Source organism: Zerene cesonia, chromosome 15 (assembly GCF_012273895.1).
Source record: "Zerene cesonia ecotype Mississippi chromosome 15, Zerene_cesonia_1.1, whole genome shotgun sequence".
NCBI lineage: Eukaryota > Metazoa > Arthropoda > Insecta > Lepidoptera > Pieridae > Zerene > Zerene cesonia.
In genome coordinates this window covers 1,552,641-1,565,835 of record NC_052116.1, presented here as the reverse complement: position 1 = coordinate 1,565,835, position 13,195 = coordinate 1,552,641, and the positions used below count along the sequence as shown (strand labels likewise).

Sequence of the window (13,195 nt, the reverse complement as noted above, 5' to 3'; positions counted from 1 at the left end):
CGCCCTCGGCGCCGGCGGAGCTGTCCAGGCTGAGGGAGGAAGTGGTGGCCTCGCGAGCGGCCGCCGCCAGGTGGGACGAGCGCATCGCGCAGGCGAGGTCGGCGTGCGAGGCCTGGCAGCGGGAGTCGGACGAGGCGCAGCGCAAGGCGGCGCTGGCGGAGCGGCAGCGCGACGAGGCGCTGGCGCACGCGCTCGGCCTCAAGCGCGAGCTGGAGGCGGCGCGCGCGGCCGGCCGCCGCGAGCTGCGCGGCCTGCCGCTCACCGCGCTCAAGGCGCTGCAGCTGCAGGTGCGCACCGACCTGGAGGAGATCGAGAAGGCGCTGTACCTGGAGACGGCCACCAAGTGCATGGTGTGCGAGGAGCAGCCGCGCAGCGTCACGCTGGCGCCCTGCAACCACTACGTGCTGTGCGACGGCTGCGCCGCCACCGCCAAGGAGTGCCCGTACTGCCAGACGCCGGTGCAGCACCACCAGTGAGCCGACGCCGCCCGCGCACCTTGATAATACTCAGCCGATTCAGTTCTATTTATTTACGTTAAATCATGAGAGTTATGGTGGTGAGAGGGATATCATTTCAGTCAAACCGTGGTGAAAGTGGGGGACGCGGTCGTCGGTGTGAAGCGGTCGCTCTCTACTCGAAATCGTCTCAAAATCGACATCCATACATATTTTTTATATATATGAGTAGATTATATGGATAAATTTATTATATCGTATCGACACTTGATTTTAGGATATTTTACGGTAGAAAGTTAAGCAGCCGAATATTAATTATTCATAAATTCGAGCATTTTGTAGTTTTTCTAATCAACTGCCACTGAAGAATGACTTCAAGGAATTATGCAACCAAAATTGAACTTTAAAGTGTAAACGGTAACGATTGTAATAGATGACTAAATAAAGTGCGCTACGTTTTCTACTATATATTATATTTAACTACTATTGACTATAACAAATCTATTATACTTGGAATTATTGTGGCTTTATACAAATTATTATGTGGTAGGTATAGCTTTGAAATATCCTTTTTAAAATATATAGTATGGTGAGCTCATTTACACCAAAGCAATTTGATTCTAGAATAAACATGTTCAAATACAGATTAAAATACAGTTTATATTTATGAATATTTAATAACTATATAGCGTTTACTACATATTTTCGTAAAACAAAAGTTTATTGTAGTGCATGGTAAATAGTAGCGTTTTATGATGTTACAAATAATGCTTTCGGTGTTATTTTGTTTTGACGACTGGTTGTTCCGCCATCGTGAATTATTACGCGTGTACGAGATCTTTATTGCCTGTGACAATTCTTTCATCAACCATAGACAATGCGGATGGTAAAATTTTTACAGATAATTTTTTTTTTTGATATTGTACCGAGGTCAGTTGATGGAAGGAGTGTTGCAATAGTTGTAGTAATCGTATTAATATTTAAAACTATGAAACTAGTAGGCTTTAGTTTTAACCGTGAATATAATTTTGCTCGTTCATAATCATTATATTTAAATAAGTATACTGGAAATCGGAACTTGTTGATTGTTACTTTTTTTTTACATTTTTATTGAGGTTTTTGTATTGCTTACTTGTTTTTGAAGCACAATATAGTTCACCTCGAATAAGTCTATGGACCAATGTCATAGAGTTTTTTTATCTATGTTAACTTATAGTGTTGTCTGAATAAAATATCGATAATATTCATTGGTATACACTTTTTGACGCGGGTTTCCCGCCTTCTCGTGTCAAATTTGCGAAGAAATTATGTATTAACAAATAATTGAATTATTAATCCATGATTGAAATCGCATGTGAGGAAAACGGATCATTCGTATATTAACGCGTTTTTAACCTAACGTGTTTGTTGTTATTAATTTTATGCATTTTTTGTGAACATTCCCCCATATGTTTTTTCATTTTATACATGAAAAGGACTTTTCAATATTTATCCACTATACATGAATGCATACATTATAAATGAGATGAAAAGAAAAAAATTTAATTTAGAAATAGCCAATGAATTTCGAGTAAGTTTCGAGTTCTGGAAGACAAAAAAAAAAAAATATAACAAATTGTGTTACAAGAAAGGAGAAAATAATTATTGTATTGAAACTAAAATTTTCTTTTCATTACCACTAACGAAATGTGAATTTTTATATGTGTTTAGATTAATATAAAATCATTCATGTGGCTAAGACATTTCAAATATTGAAGACTCCTTTTGTGTTACTAACATTTATTTGGTGTAGGTATAACATAACATACGCATTTAGACAACTTCTTTCACTTAAACCTTAACTATATTATGTGTCAACTTTTGTAGCTTTCATGGTATCTGTTTTTTTCCAAATGTGCATTTGTAATAACACAATTATTTAAATATTTTACGTATTATCCAAATAATAAAGAATGTTATCGATTAATAAGTTTTTCTAACTTTTATATATTCGCAATTTAATGTCTAAGTAGGTACCTAACTATTTTAATATTGACAATTATTTAATGTACTACACATGTACTCTGGTTATATGGAACTATATGAAGCATTTTATATGAATTTATTTCAACTTTTCTACATTAAAATATAAATATTTATATATTTTGAACTTATTGAAAATGTCTAAATGGAAATTGAAAAAAAAAATGTTTTTTGTATCGGCATATTATAGTAATAGGAATAACAAATTTAACTTAGAAATAAAATATTTAGTTGTAAGTAGTGTTTTCAAATTGTATTGGACATTATTATAAATAAGTGTAGCATGTGCATTGTAATTGAGAAGCAATATGACCACAGCCGCCTTTGATCAATATTCAGATATTTATGTGATAGATTGAACTGCTATTCTAGTAATCCATTAATCATGTAACTAACGTTTGACGCGTGTCAATTGTTTGTACTGGCAACACTGGCTGAAAATTAAACATTAATATGAAAAAAAATTGTCTGTGTTTAGTTACATAATTAATGAGAGAAAAAAATATTTATCTCGTTTGGAAATATGATACATTTATCTTTATATACTTAGCCGACTACTCGCGTTACAGTCGGCACGGCACATTTTGTATGGCATTGTAGGTTAGAGTTTGAGCGTATAAGTGTGTGTTGTGGAAAAGAGTGAATAAGGCGAAGTATAAAATCTTAAATGGCTAATGGTAACACGTCTGTTTGATCATGAAAATTATCATTTCGTATTAATATTGTTGTACGATTGAATCATAGATGTGCGTCGAAGTATTTTTTTTTTTTGTTTTAATTTTAAATGAAGGAAAAAATCGATTACGTAAATTTTAATCTAAATTACGTTAAATATCACGCACGCGATCTGATTATTAAGTATTTATTAGAATGCTGTTTTGACTATTACGAAAATGTATAAGATTTAGATTGGAAAAGCTTAATTGTAAGTGGCCTAAGATGTGTATTCGGTAAAAATGAGATACTCGAAGGAATCGCAATGTGGTGGTGGCGTTCTGAGCAGCGTGGCACTTCTAACTTACGTTTCTTTTTCTAAAAGTTTAAAGGTATATTCTACGGAAAAGATTTCTATACGAAATTTACTGAAGTGAGTGATGAATTGATCAAAATAATAGGACAATCTGCGTAACTCTGAAGTGCCATAGTGTGATAGTGATCCAACGCGATTGGTCAATAAATGAGCCAATCAAAACACTGCCCGCCCCTTCTCTAAATGTAGGAAGTGTAGTTGATACTCTGTAACAAAATGTCGTGTGTCTCGCCTATCGTAGCTTGCTAGTGTTCGTATATCTGGTTTAATATTAGATGTGTATTAGAGTCATATTTATTTTTATACAGAATATCTATCACATGGAGATTTATATCGGTTATAATGCTTTCTGCTCGTGACTTTTAACAATTGAGACGAGAATACAGTGTGTATTTAATTTATTGACCTGCAGTGTTAACTTGTACAAAAGTACGGTAAAGGCATTGTTTGAATTTTAAATTTATTTTTGTGTTTAGCGATATTTCAACAACGCAGAGCAGTTTGTCAAAATGGAATTTAGCCTTTTGATGAACGCTTTCTTAAAATGCAAAATTTCGTACATATCAAATGGTTTTTCTAATTTATCCAACGCTGTATTTTGCAAATTCGAATTTTTTTACTTACTATATAATCTGCTATGCTTAAGCATCTGATATTTTTTACCCATTTTTTTGTTTATTATTATTAACACATATTTCTATAGGCGTGATGTGGTTTCCATTGTTTTATTAACAAAAAAAAAAATCCTAAAATATTCAGTTTACAGTTTGCATTTTATGTTACTTTTTCATTAGGACCAAATTTTTGTTTAAATCTTTGTTGTGTACGCATAATAGTAATAACTTCTTTTATATTTTAATATTTTTTTCAATTATTTAATCGTTAGGTAGGTAGGTCCAACAAATTTTTTCAAATTATTATTGTTAATTAGAAATGGTTATAATTATTATTATAGTAGAGATCCAATTCCGCTAGCGCTCGCTGAAGATAAAGATCAAATGAATTATGTTATTAATTTTTTATATTATGTATCACTATGCAATCTACCTTGTAATCTGTCATAGTAGGTATTTTAACAAAAGTAATTTTCAAATCCATGTGATACAAAACATGTAACAGAGATGAGAAGATTAATATTGTAGATAGGTAGGTTTAATAAATTTTAAATTCCATTCAAATATAATATGTGTTTTATTTTTTACCTTCCTGAAATCCCAAAAATGTTTTTGGTCTGAGGAGAAGAAGGAATCTTACTTAAGTTTGACTTAAGACTCGCTTCAGAAGCGCTTTATAAGCTCGAATTCCAAAGGTTGTAAAACCCTATAACCTGGTGTCGGTTGCAATGAATGTAATTAATGAAATAAAATATGCCAATGGTTGCCCATATAAAAACGTCGAGACACGTGCTTTGGGGTAATAAACGGGATTGAGAGACATGGAAATTTTTGTCCCTATGTCACGGCCAACTGGTTTCTTTAAAGTTTTAAAGTCCCCCCAAAACAATGTTTGGTAGAACGTCAATCACATAAAACCACTGGGTCGATTTTGGAGGAGTTTTATGCGGTGACAGGTTTATATTAAATTCAACTTAAAGGCTTCATTTTGGCTATCGTCGGTCCATATTTGTAACCAGGGGGAAAAAAACGGGAATTTGTGATCAAGTGAGTGAGTGATAGGATCGGTCTTTAAAAATGAAATAATTGACAAGAGATTGCATATATCTAAAGTTGTAAAAATATTATTTATTCTAAATCCATGTAGGCTAAATTATTTTTTATTAGCAGACGCGGCTAATTTATTTTCAATGCTTAAAACAAAAATCATCTGGAGGCACCTTAGTGCCTCAGTTTGATTCACAATTAGAAAATTTCGAAAGATGGCTCTGTAATTAACAGAATTTAAAGGTACATAATGTTATGTTTTTTTATAATATATGTACCATAAAGATATATTATAACTATATTATATATTAAGTTAATGGGTCCTTCGAGGCCGAGTCAAGAGCTACTTTTTATACTTTTTGTTCAATGTGAAATAAAACAACTACATTTTCAATCATTCAATATATTTTGTCAAGTTATGCATAACTGTAAAAACTAAAATAAAATAATAAAAAAAAAATTAGATAAAACAAATTCCTGAAAATCAGGTATATGATTATGAGCATTAGATGTCAATATTCATGAGAATTATTTCATTTATCATTACAATACTTAAATTATGCGAGATTCTAATTATAAACTCACGACAGCTTAAATAATTTCATAAGAACAATTGTTTAACATATGGTATAGTAGAAGTTTTATAATTATAAATGCATTGAATACAAAAGATATAATAAAATGCCCTTTTACATATGAATTTACATCAAAATTTAGAATGTTTGATACGGATAACAAACTTGCAGGCTCTCGTTTGTCTACAAACAAATGAAATAAAAATTTGGCAGAATTGAACACAACATGAAAGTTTAGAACTATCGATATACAATTATGACGATATATAATATTAAATATAAAAATTAAAAACTAGTAGGTGCCAATCAATGAAATTATTTTACTAACTATACATATTTTATGACGCTTATAAATTAATACATATAAATAAATATTAACTTAACCTAACTAAAGCTTGTCATGGTCAAATATTGCAACAATGATTGTAAAGTATTTCATATATACCTAAAACACGCATTCTTTGGATTTTGTTTGCATTACTGCTGCATAAAATATGTTCGTAGATAATATACTTACATTTTAAACATTTTTTAAATTCTATATTTTCACGCTTCTTATAAATACAATATTAGTAATCAGAATAAGGCTGCCTTCCGAAAATTGGCAAAATTAATTTCTCGATAAAGAACATAACCATAGTTAAGTTAAAAAAAAAATGGATGAGTTTTTAATTAGTTCTAATAAAAACTATACTAGTACATACTGAAACTACATACGCAGTGAATAAAAAAAGTCAAAACGAGATTTAAAAATTGCCGCGCTTTTCCCCTTCAACGTCACTTTTTAAATTAATCAAAATTTGTTACATTTGTTTTCCTAATTCTAAGGTATTTATTCGAAGGTGCAGAAATTGAACAGTGCTATACAGATGTGCTACACTACTACATGGGCGGCTCGCAATATACCTAAGTGCTCATTACTATCTAGTGAACGAATAAGGCGTTGAAACGTCAAATACAACAATGGCAAACGATCCGTAGATAAATAATTTCAAAGAGACCTTAATACTTTATACGCATACACCCTTTAGTGAGAAAGAGAGGGAAGAACGCAATACCATATCTGTCTCAACTCGCATAGTAAGCGAAAGGGAGCAGAACAACACGATTTGACGCAAGAAAACTTAAATGTTATAGCAACATTCGCTCTCTCTGTATCAAAGAATTTTACCGCTTGCCTCCTTCTGTCCTTGTGTCGATATATACCTACTTAAGACAATGAATATTGGAATCATCTAACTAACGAAAACTAAAGTTTTTATCAACAACCATCTGCCATTGTTTTATTTATGACATGCAATTAGAACTACAATTACGTTATTCTAACAATTTTATACGTACTACTAAAAGGCAGAGAGTGACTTTCAGTGGTCAATGTATATGTGCCTAAAATGTCTTTGAGGATATTTTTATTATTTCCTAACTGATACGGGTTAAACTATTTGGATTTGAAAGCGTATCTATTGTTACCTGTATAATATCGGAAATTAATCTATGTTTCCTTCGGTTTATTTATATTTATCCTTGTTCAATCCATGTTAATATATCTGCAAGGCTATTACAATGTTTTTCACTGCCTTGATACATTACGTATTGGGGTTGATTCTTCATACATAAAAAACGGATACATCAATAATACAATTACTCTGTCTCGTTCTTTTCTTTTGAAAAATATGAGATGGCATTATATCCTTGGAACAACTATTACATAAAAATCGGCCATTGTGGATTCTAATCTAACTCACTACTAAAATAATTGCAATAAAACGTAGGCACTCATTAAACATGTAGTCGCTAAATTGTAAATTCGTTATTTCGTTAAATGTTCACGTTAAAATGTCGGTGTTATTTTTCTGTGAATATGTCACTTAAACTACTGGTAAATTGGTTAAAGGGAGATTTTTTTTTATATGGAAAAAAAGAGGAATTCCACAAATTTTTTGAATATAATCCAAAATAGATAGTTAGCAAGATTTTTATTTCTTGGATGTGAAGAAGTATTAAACAAAAGTTACATTCCGAGAACTCATTTTAAATCAAAGCATAAAAAAACTTATGTGGTAGTCGAGAAATTATAGGGAAGCTACCACAACCCGACAGAATATCAGCGTGAAATAATAGCAATTGAATGCTTCTGTATTTCGTTCATTGAGTGGGTTCGAGCCGGATCTCCGTATCCATTTTCTTACCCTTCCCATTCCTTTCCTTCATTTCTGTCGTCAATTCCTTTCCATATCCCTTATCCCCTAAAAGCGGACAACGCATTTTCAGTCCTATCTATAATGCTACTCCATACGCTCTAACATACAAAACAAATGAAAGGCTATAATATGATTTTAAGATTTTTGAAACATCGTAACTACCTAATTTAAAACGTACATTACATAATTTTAGGCCAACTAAATAAACATAAAAATTATAAATAACAATATAAAAATATATTTTGTGACAAATTTATGACAGTGAATCTCATTTCGAATAAAAAATGCATCCTAATGCTTATTATGTCTTGTGCTTTTATTAACAACGAAATAAATAGGCCCGTGTTGATTAAACACGTGAATAGAAAGTGGAAATCATCTTAAATATTTGGCGTAATTAATGTCAAATTAAATGACGTTTTTTCTCCATTTATTTCTCTCTCCCACTCCAAAACATCATTTGACGTACGAAAAACGTCACTAAAAAGTTAATCGGGGATTGTAATCGGTTTTGTTTCAAATAATCTTACTATTTAATAGAATAGAACTTTCATCGCAAACTGCTCCCTAATATCTAGGTACTAAGATCTAAAATCCCACTTGCGTAGACGCAGGCAAAACGCAGACTTGGTACTAATCTTATTCTTACGTTAAAATAAACACAAAATCTGAGACAAGCTTGCACCCATTCATAAAGTGCACTTTCTGAGGTATTACGAGTTTTTCCACACACTTTCCTCCTATCTAACGTTATCTCTATTGAAATTTATCTCGTCATATGCCCAAGTGTGCGTTTACACTGAAATGATTATTTTATTATTTCATTGTTTTGGTACTTTTTAAAGTATTACCCCTCTATACAAGTCTGGAAATAGTGAAACGTATAGAAAACGTACAGACTCAAGCGATGGATAGAATGTTTTAAGGATATCTGCTAGACTACATGCAAAACAATGTTTGAAAATAAGTCGGAACAAAGTGTCTTGCGTAGTGTACACATAGTGTCGTTAAGTGAGAATTTATTTCATTTAGTGTTAATGAAAATAAATATAGAGCAAGATAATATTCCACGTTGCCCGTTTTTTATCGATTGTAACACTAAAATGTCTTTTTATATACGAAAAATAAGTGAAGGTTGGAGCAAATCAATCCAAGTTAATAAACGATGGAAAAAATGGTTTCGTCCCAAATTCACGTACAACCAATTTACTTTCAATTCCATATCATCGCTTCAATAGCGTCATAGAATTCAATGCTTAATTTAATTTCTCCTTAATAATATAATTGCTTAAGCAGTGCTATCTAATATACTATACTAAATATATTAAATTTAGAAACTATATGCTCTCTTTACATAATATGATAAGCCGATTTTGAGATTCGATCGAGTATTTACGTATTAAATTCCTAATTGGTGTAGCATTTATAATGACGTATAATAATTTTGAGCCAACTTTCACTTTTACACAGTTGTAAAAGATCGGACTTTCTCCCACACTGGAATTAGTACTGCTATAAAACACGTCACGGTAATTTTCCAAAACGTAAGTATCTTTTATCAATATTAGTTGAGACATCCAACCCTTAAATAATCAAAATAAAAAAGACATGTATCAAAAACCAACATTCCATAATTTTTCATATAATAATTGAAGTAAATTAATTTATTTTATATGCTATTTCTTCACTTTATATAACAATAACGTAATACGCATATGCGTGTAATGTCATTTTGACAGTTGATAATGCAACTACTGTCTATGACTGTTGTTCATAATCTAAATCGCGGAGTTTAAGTTTATTCGATAAAATTAATAATTCTGTAGCTATCTATATTCGTTCGAATTTTTTCGTCTTCATATCATATATCTACAAGTAATTATTTCGTTAATGTATGTAGTTATGCCATAAATACAGAGCGGCACACTGTCTTCGATAACATTTTAGTTTTCTACCTTTTTCGAAACACTGGTTTTTTAACTTATCTTTGCACAAAGACAAACGTGCACTCGCTTCGTGCTGCACCATATTTTTATTTGTAGGCCATTCGTTTAATATTTTGTTTCTACAATTTTAAAATGGTTAAATATATAAGGCTAATTGCGAATGTAAGATAATGTATCTGCTTGGTTTAAATATGATTTTACATCGAAGCGTGGTCAATCGAATCGCTTGTATATAAAAAAAAATATTCTTTGCTTACAGCTTGGGCCCACACCAATAAGGGCGATCTAGTGCCACCAACTTATCTCTAAAATGGTGTCGTCACCATAATTTTAGAAAAAGAGTTATAATATCCCAGATTTAACTACTACTACTACAGAGCATTTCAGTAACCAACAATGACAATTCCGGTTAATCAGCTGTAGTTCAGTTTTTCGCCATTCTGAAGATAAGCTCGAGGCACGGCACAAGCGAGTCCCCCCCCCCCCCCCCCCCCCCCCCAGGCCGCTCACACGGAGGTGCCGTGGCGCTCGGCGTCGAGCGAGACGTCCTCGGGGCTGGCGAGGTCGGCGCGCAGGCGCACGCCGCGCCCCGTCAGCGTCCAGCGGCACGCGGCGCGCTCGCCCGCCGGGGATATCCTGCAATGTGATCTTTCATATCACTTGCGTGCATTTGTTCGAACATTCTCCGTCACGTTTTATGTACAAGTACTCAAAACGCCGACGAACATTTCAAAATCAAAATCATCCAAATCGGTCCAACCGTTGTAGAGTAACAGACCAATTGATTTTCATATAAAGTATTCAAATACATTTTCTAACACGCGCATACAAACAAATTATAGAGATAAGGGGCAAATGAACAGAAAAACTCATAAGCACACGCGTGTGTCCGCACCTGCAGAGCGCGGAGTCGGGCGAGCCGGCGAGCGGGCGCGCGCGCTCGTCGTCCGGCGACGTGGAGCCGCTCGTCTCGCTGGTCGCCGCGCTGCCGCCGCCGCGGTACCTCTCTACACCGTCTCAACGCGCAACAAACACATTTTTATTATTTCTTTATTGTTAAAGTGTTGGTAAATATTTTGCATGCCATGTCTGCTCGTAGTAGGCCGTTCAACTTAACGCGACTGACGCACTACCTCTGTGAATGTTCATGGGCGGTGATGATCGCTTACCATCAGATAAGCAACCAAGCTCAGTTGGCCGTTTATGGTATTAGAAAAAATACAAAAGTTAAGCCGTTATCTAATAGTCAGAACCGTTATCTAATAGAAGAATAGTTGAATAAGCTTAAAAAACCCAAAAGTATCATCAACATAAAATAATCGCATTGATAACTCTTGATTGAATCTTTATCAACCCGGGCATAGCTGGGATGACTGGAATACATAGCCTATATATAGCTAGTGAAATATATAACAAAAAAGTATTTACATTGCATTAAAAGAGGTGTTTGTTACATACCTCGCCTGTCATCGCAGTCAGGCGCATCCTCCAAGCTGCGCAGGATCTCCGCGCACAGTTCAGACTCCAATGGCACGGGGTTGTCGGACTCTCTGCAATGTTACATATAACTATCTATATTTTTACTATTGCATTAATTGCGGTGCTGTTATTCACGTTATTGTATGTATGTATGTTTGTAATGTTGTCACACCAAAACTGCTGAGCAGATAAAACACCCTATATAATGTGTGTAGAAGTTTATGTACTACGATGTTTTAATGTAGAGTATTTTTTTTTTTTGGAAAATAATTATTGTTTATGTGCGTGTGCGCGCGCGTGTGTGTGTGCGTGCGTGCGCGTCACCTGTTGTGCAGCACGAGCGCGACGGCGGCGGGGTGCGGCACGGGCGGCAGGTGCGGCGCGCGCGGGCTGAACGCGCCCGCGTCCAGCGCCGGCGCCGCCACGCGCGGCAGCGGCGCGCCGCCCCACTCGCCGCACATGCCCCACGGACCTGCGCACGCGCACCGTGCCAACGGTGGATAATTAGTATAGTACATAAAATGAAAATGAATTATTTGAAGAAATATTTGCGAATAGTGTCCGCATTATTATTATTATGTATTAAAACGAAATGGAATTTAAAAAAAAATGTCGAAAAGATCACACCCCCGCATCACAATTTAAAATCCCACACGACCGATTACTACGTGATATCCCCCCCTCCTCCCTCACCAGCAGGGTGCGGCCAGTGGTCCCGCTCGGCGAGCACGTCGGGCGGCGCGTGGTCCCGCGCGGTGCGCGCCTCCCACACGGGCGCGGCGCCGCCGGCCTCCAGCGGCAGCCGCGCCTCGCCCTCCTCCAGCGGCACCAAGATCTCCGCGTCGAACACCTACCGGACGTTTACCGACCAGATTTTTACACGCACTTTTATCAGCTTCGCTTAACTCGATTTTGGCACATTCTATATACAATTAAATTGATTTTTTTACACTCAAGGATCGGTCACAACACGCAAATTTCATGAGCTTAGATAATAATTTGGATGGTTAGGATTTACTGCCTTACATACACTCTATATTAAAATAGGGTCAACAATTCAGCTGATTTTACAATAAAAGCGTGTTTTACAAGTAAAAACTTTTTTCTTTACATATAAGAGCATAAAGAGGTCAGCACCTCAGCGAGCATGTTGGCGGCGAGCGCGTGCCAGTCGGCGGGCTCGAGGCCGCGCGCCGCCCACCAGTCGTCCGCGCGCGCCGCCGCGCCCAGCTGCCGCGACAGCTCCTGCGCGCACGCGCCGATCGCTTTCTGGAATTTACACATACTTCTTGTTGGAAACCTTATTATGTTCAATTTTTTCAAAGATTCCCACACCATCGACGTCTCAAAAACGAAGGAGGAATTGAATTATGATTTAATTGAACCGATTCACGTGATTCATTTTGTATTCGATAGGACACTGTGGCCACTTGAAATCAATACAAAAATGGGCGGGCTGCGAGTTAGGGTTGTAAACATAGAGATTTTCTATTTGATGAAACAAAAACTTCGGCCATTTTATGAGTATTGTGAGATACAAGAGAGAAAGTTTAATATAATATTTCACATCACCCCTGCTCGAAACGGTGACGAAAAACATCGCAAGGAAACCAGCATGTCGAAGATTCAAAACATGCAATATCTGCTAATTCGCATTTTACCAGTATGATGGATAGCCTTAACCCTCATAGCATGTCCGAGTCGCTGATGGGAACACAAATGGTCTGATTGACCCATGTCCGTGCAATAGGCACACATATGGTCTGATTGACCCCTGTCCGTGCAATGGGCACACATATGGTCTGATTGACCCCTGTCCGTGCAAT

At 35.7% G+C, this 13,195-nt stretch overlaps 2 protein-coding genes across 2 annotated transcripts in view; one reads left to right on the top strand and one right to left on the bottom strand.

Annotated features, from left to right (window-relative positions):
• LOC119832200 (putative E3 ubiquitin-protein ligase UNKL) overlaps nucleotides 1-4,690 on the top strand; it is a 10,258-nt gene extending 5,568 nt beyond the window's left edge. Inside the window, exon 7 of the mRNA XM_038355827.1 lies at nucleotides 1-4,690. This exon is cut by the window's left edge and continues 29 nt beyond it. Coding sequence (XP_038211755.1) covers nucleotides 1-476 — 476 coding nt within the window. The 3' untranslated portion in view covers nucleotides 477-4,690.
• A 5,699-nt stretch (nucleotides 4,691-10,389) lies between these two features.
• LOC119832423 overlaps nucleotides 10,390-13,195 on the bottom strand; it is a 16,500-nt gene continuing 13,694 nt past the window's right edge. The window contains exons 14-19 of the mRNA XM_038356095.1: nucleotides 12,507-12,638; nucleotides 12,063-12,219; nucleotides 11,694-11,841; nucleotides 11,349-11,440; nucleotides 10,786-10,906; nucleotides 10,390-10,526 (exon numbers count right to left, since the gene is read on the bottom strand). Of these exons, the coding sequence (XP_038212023.1) occupies nucleotides 10,397-10,526; nucleotides 10,786-10,906; nucleotides 11,349-11,440; nucleotides 11,694-11,841; nucleotides 12,063-12,219; nucleotides 12,507-12,638 (780 nt within the window). The 3' untranslated portion in view covers nucleotides 10,390-10,396. The remainder of the gene's footprint in view (nucleotides 10,527-10,785; nucleotides 10,907-11,348; nucleotides 11,441-11,693; nucleotides 11,842-12,062; nucleotides 12,220-12,506; nucleotides 12,639-13,195) is intronic.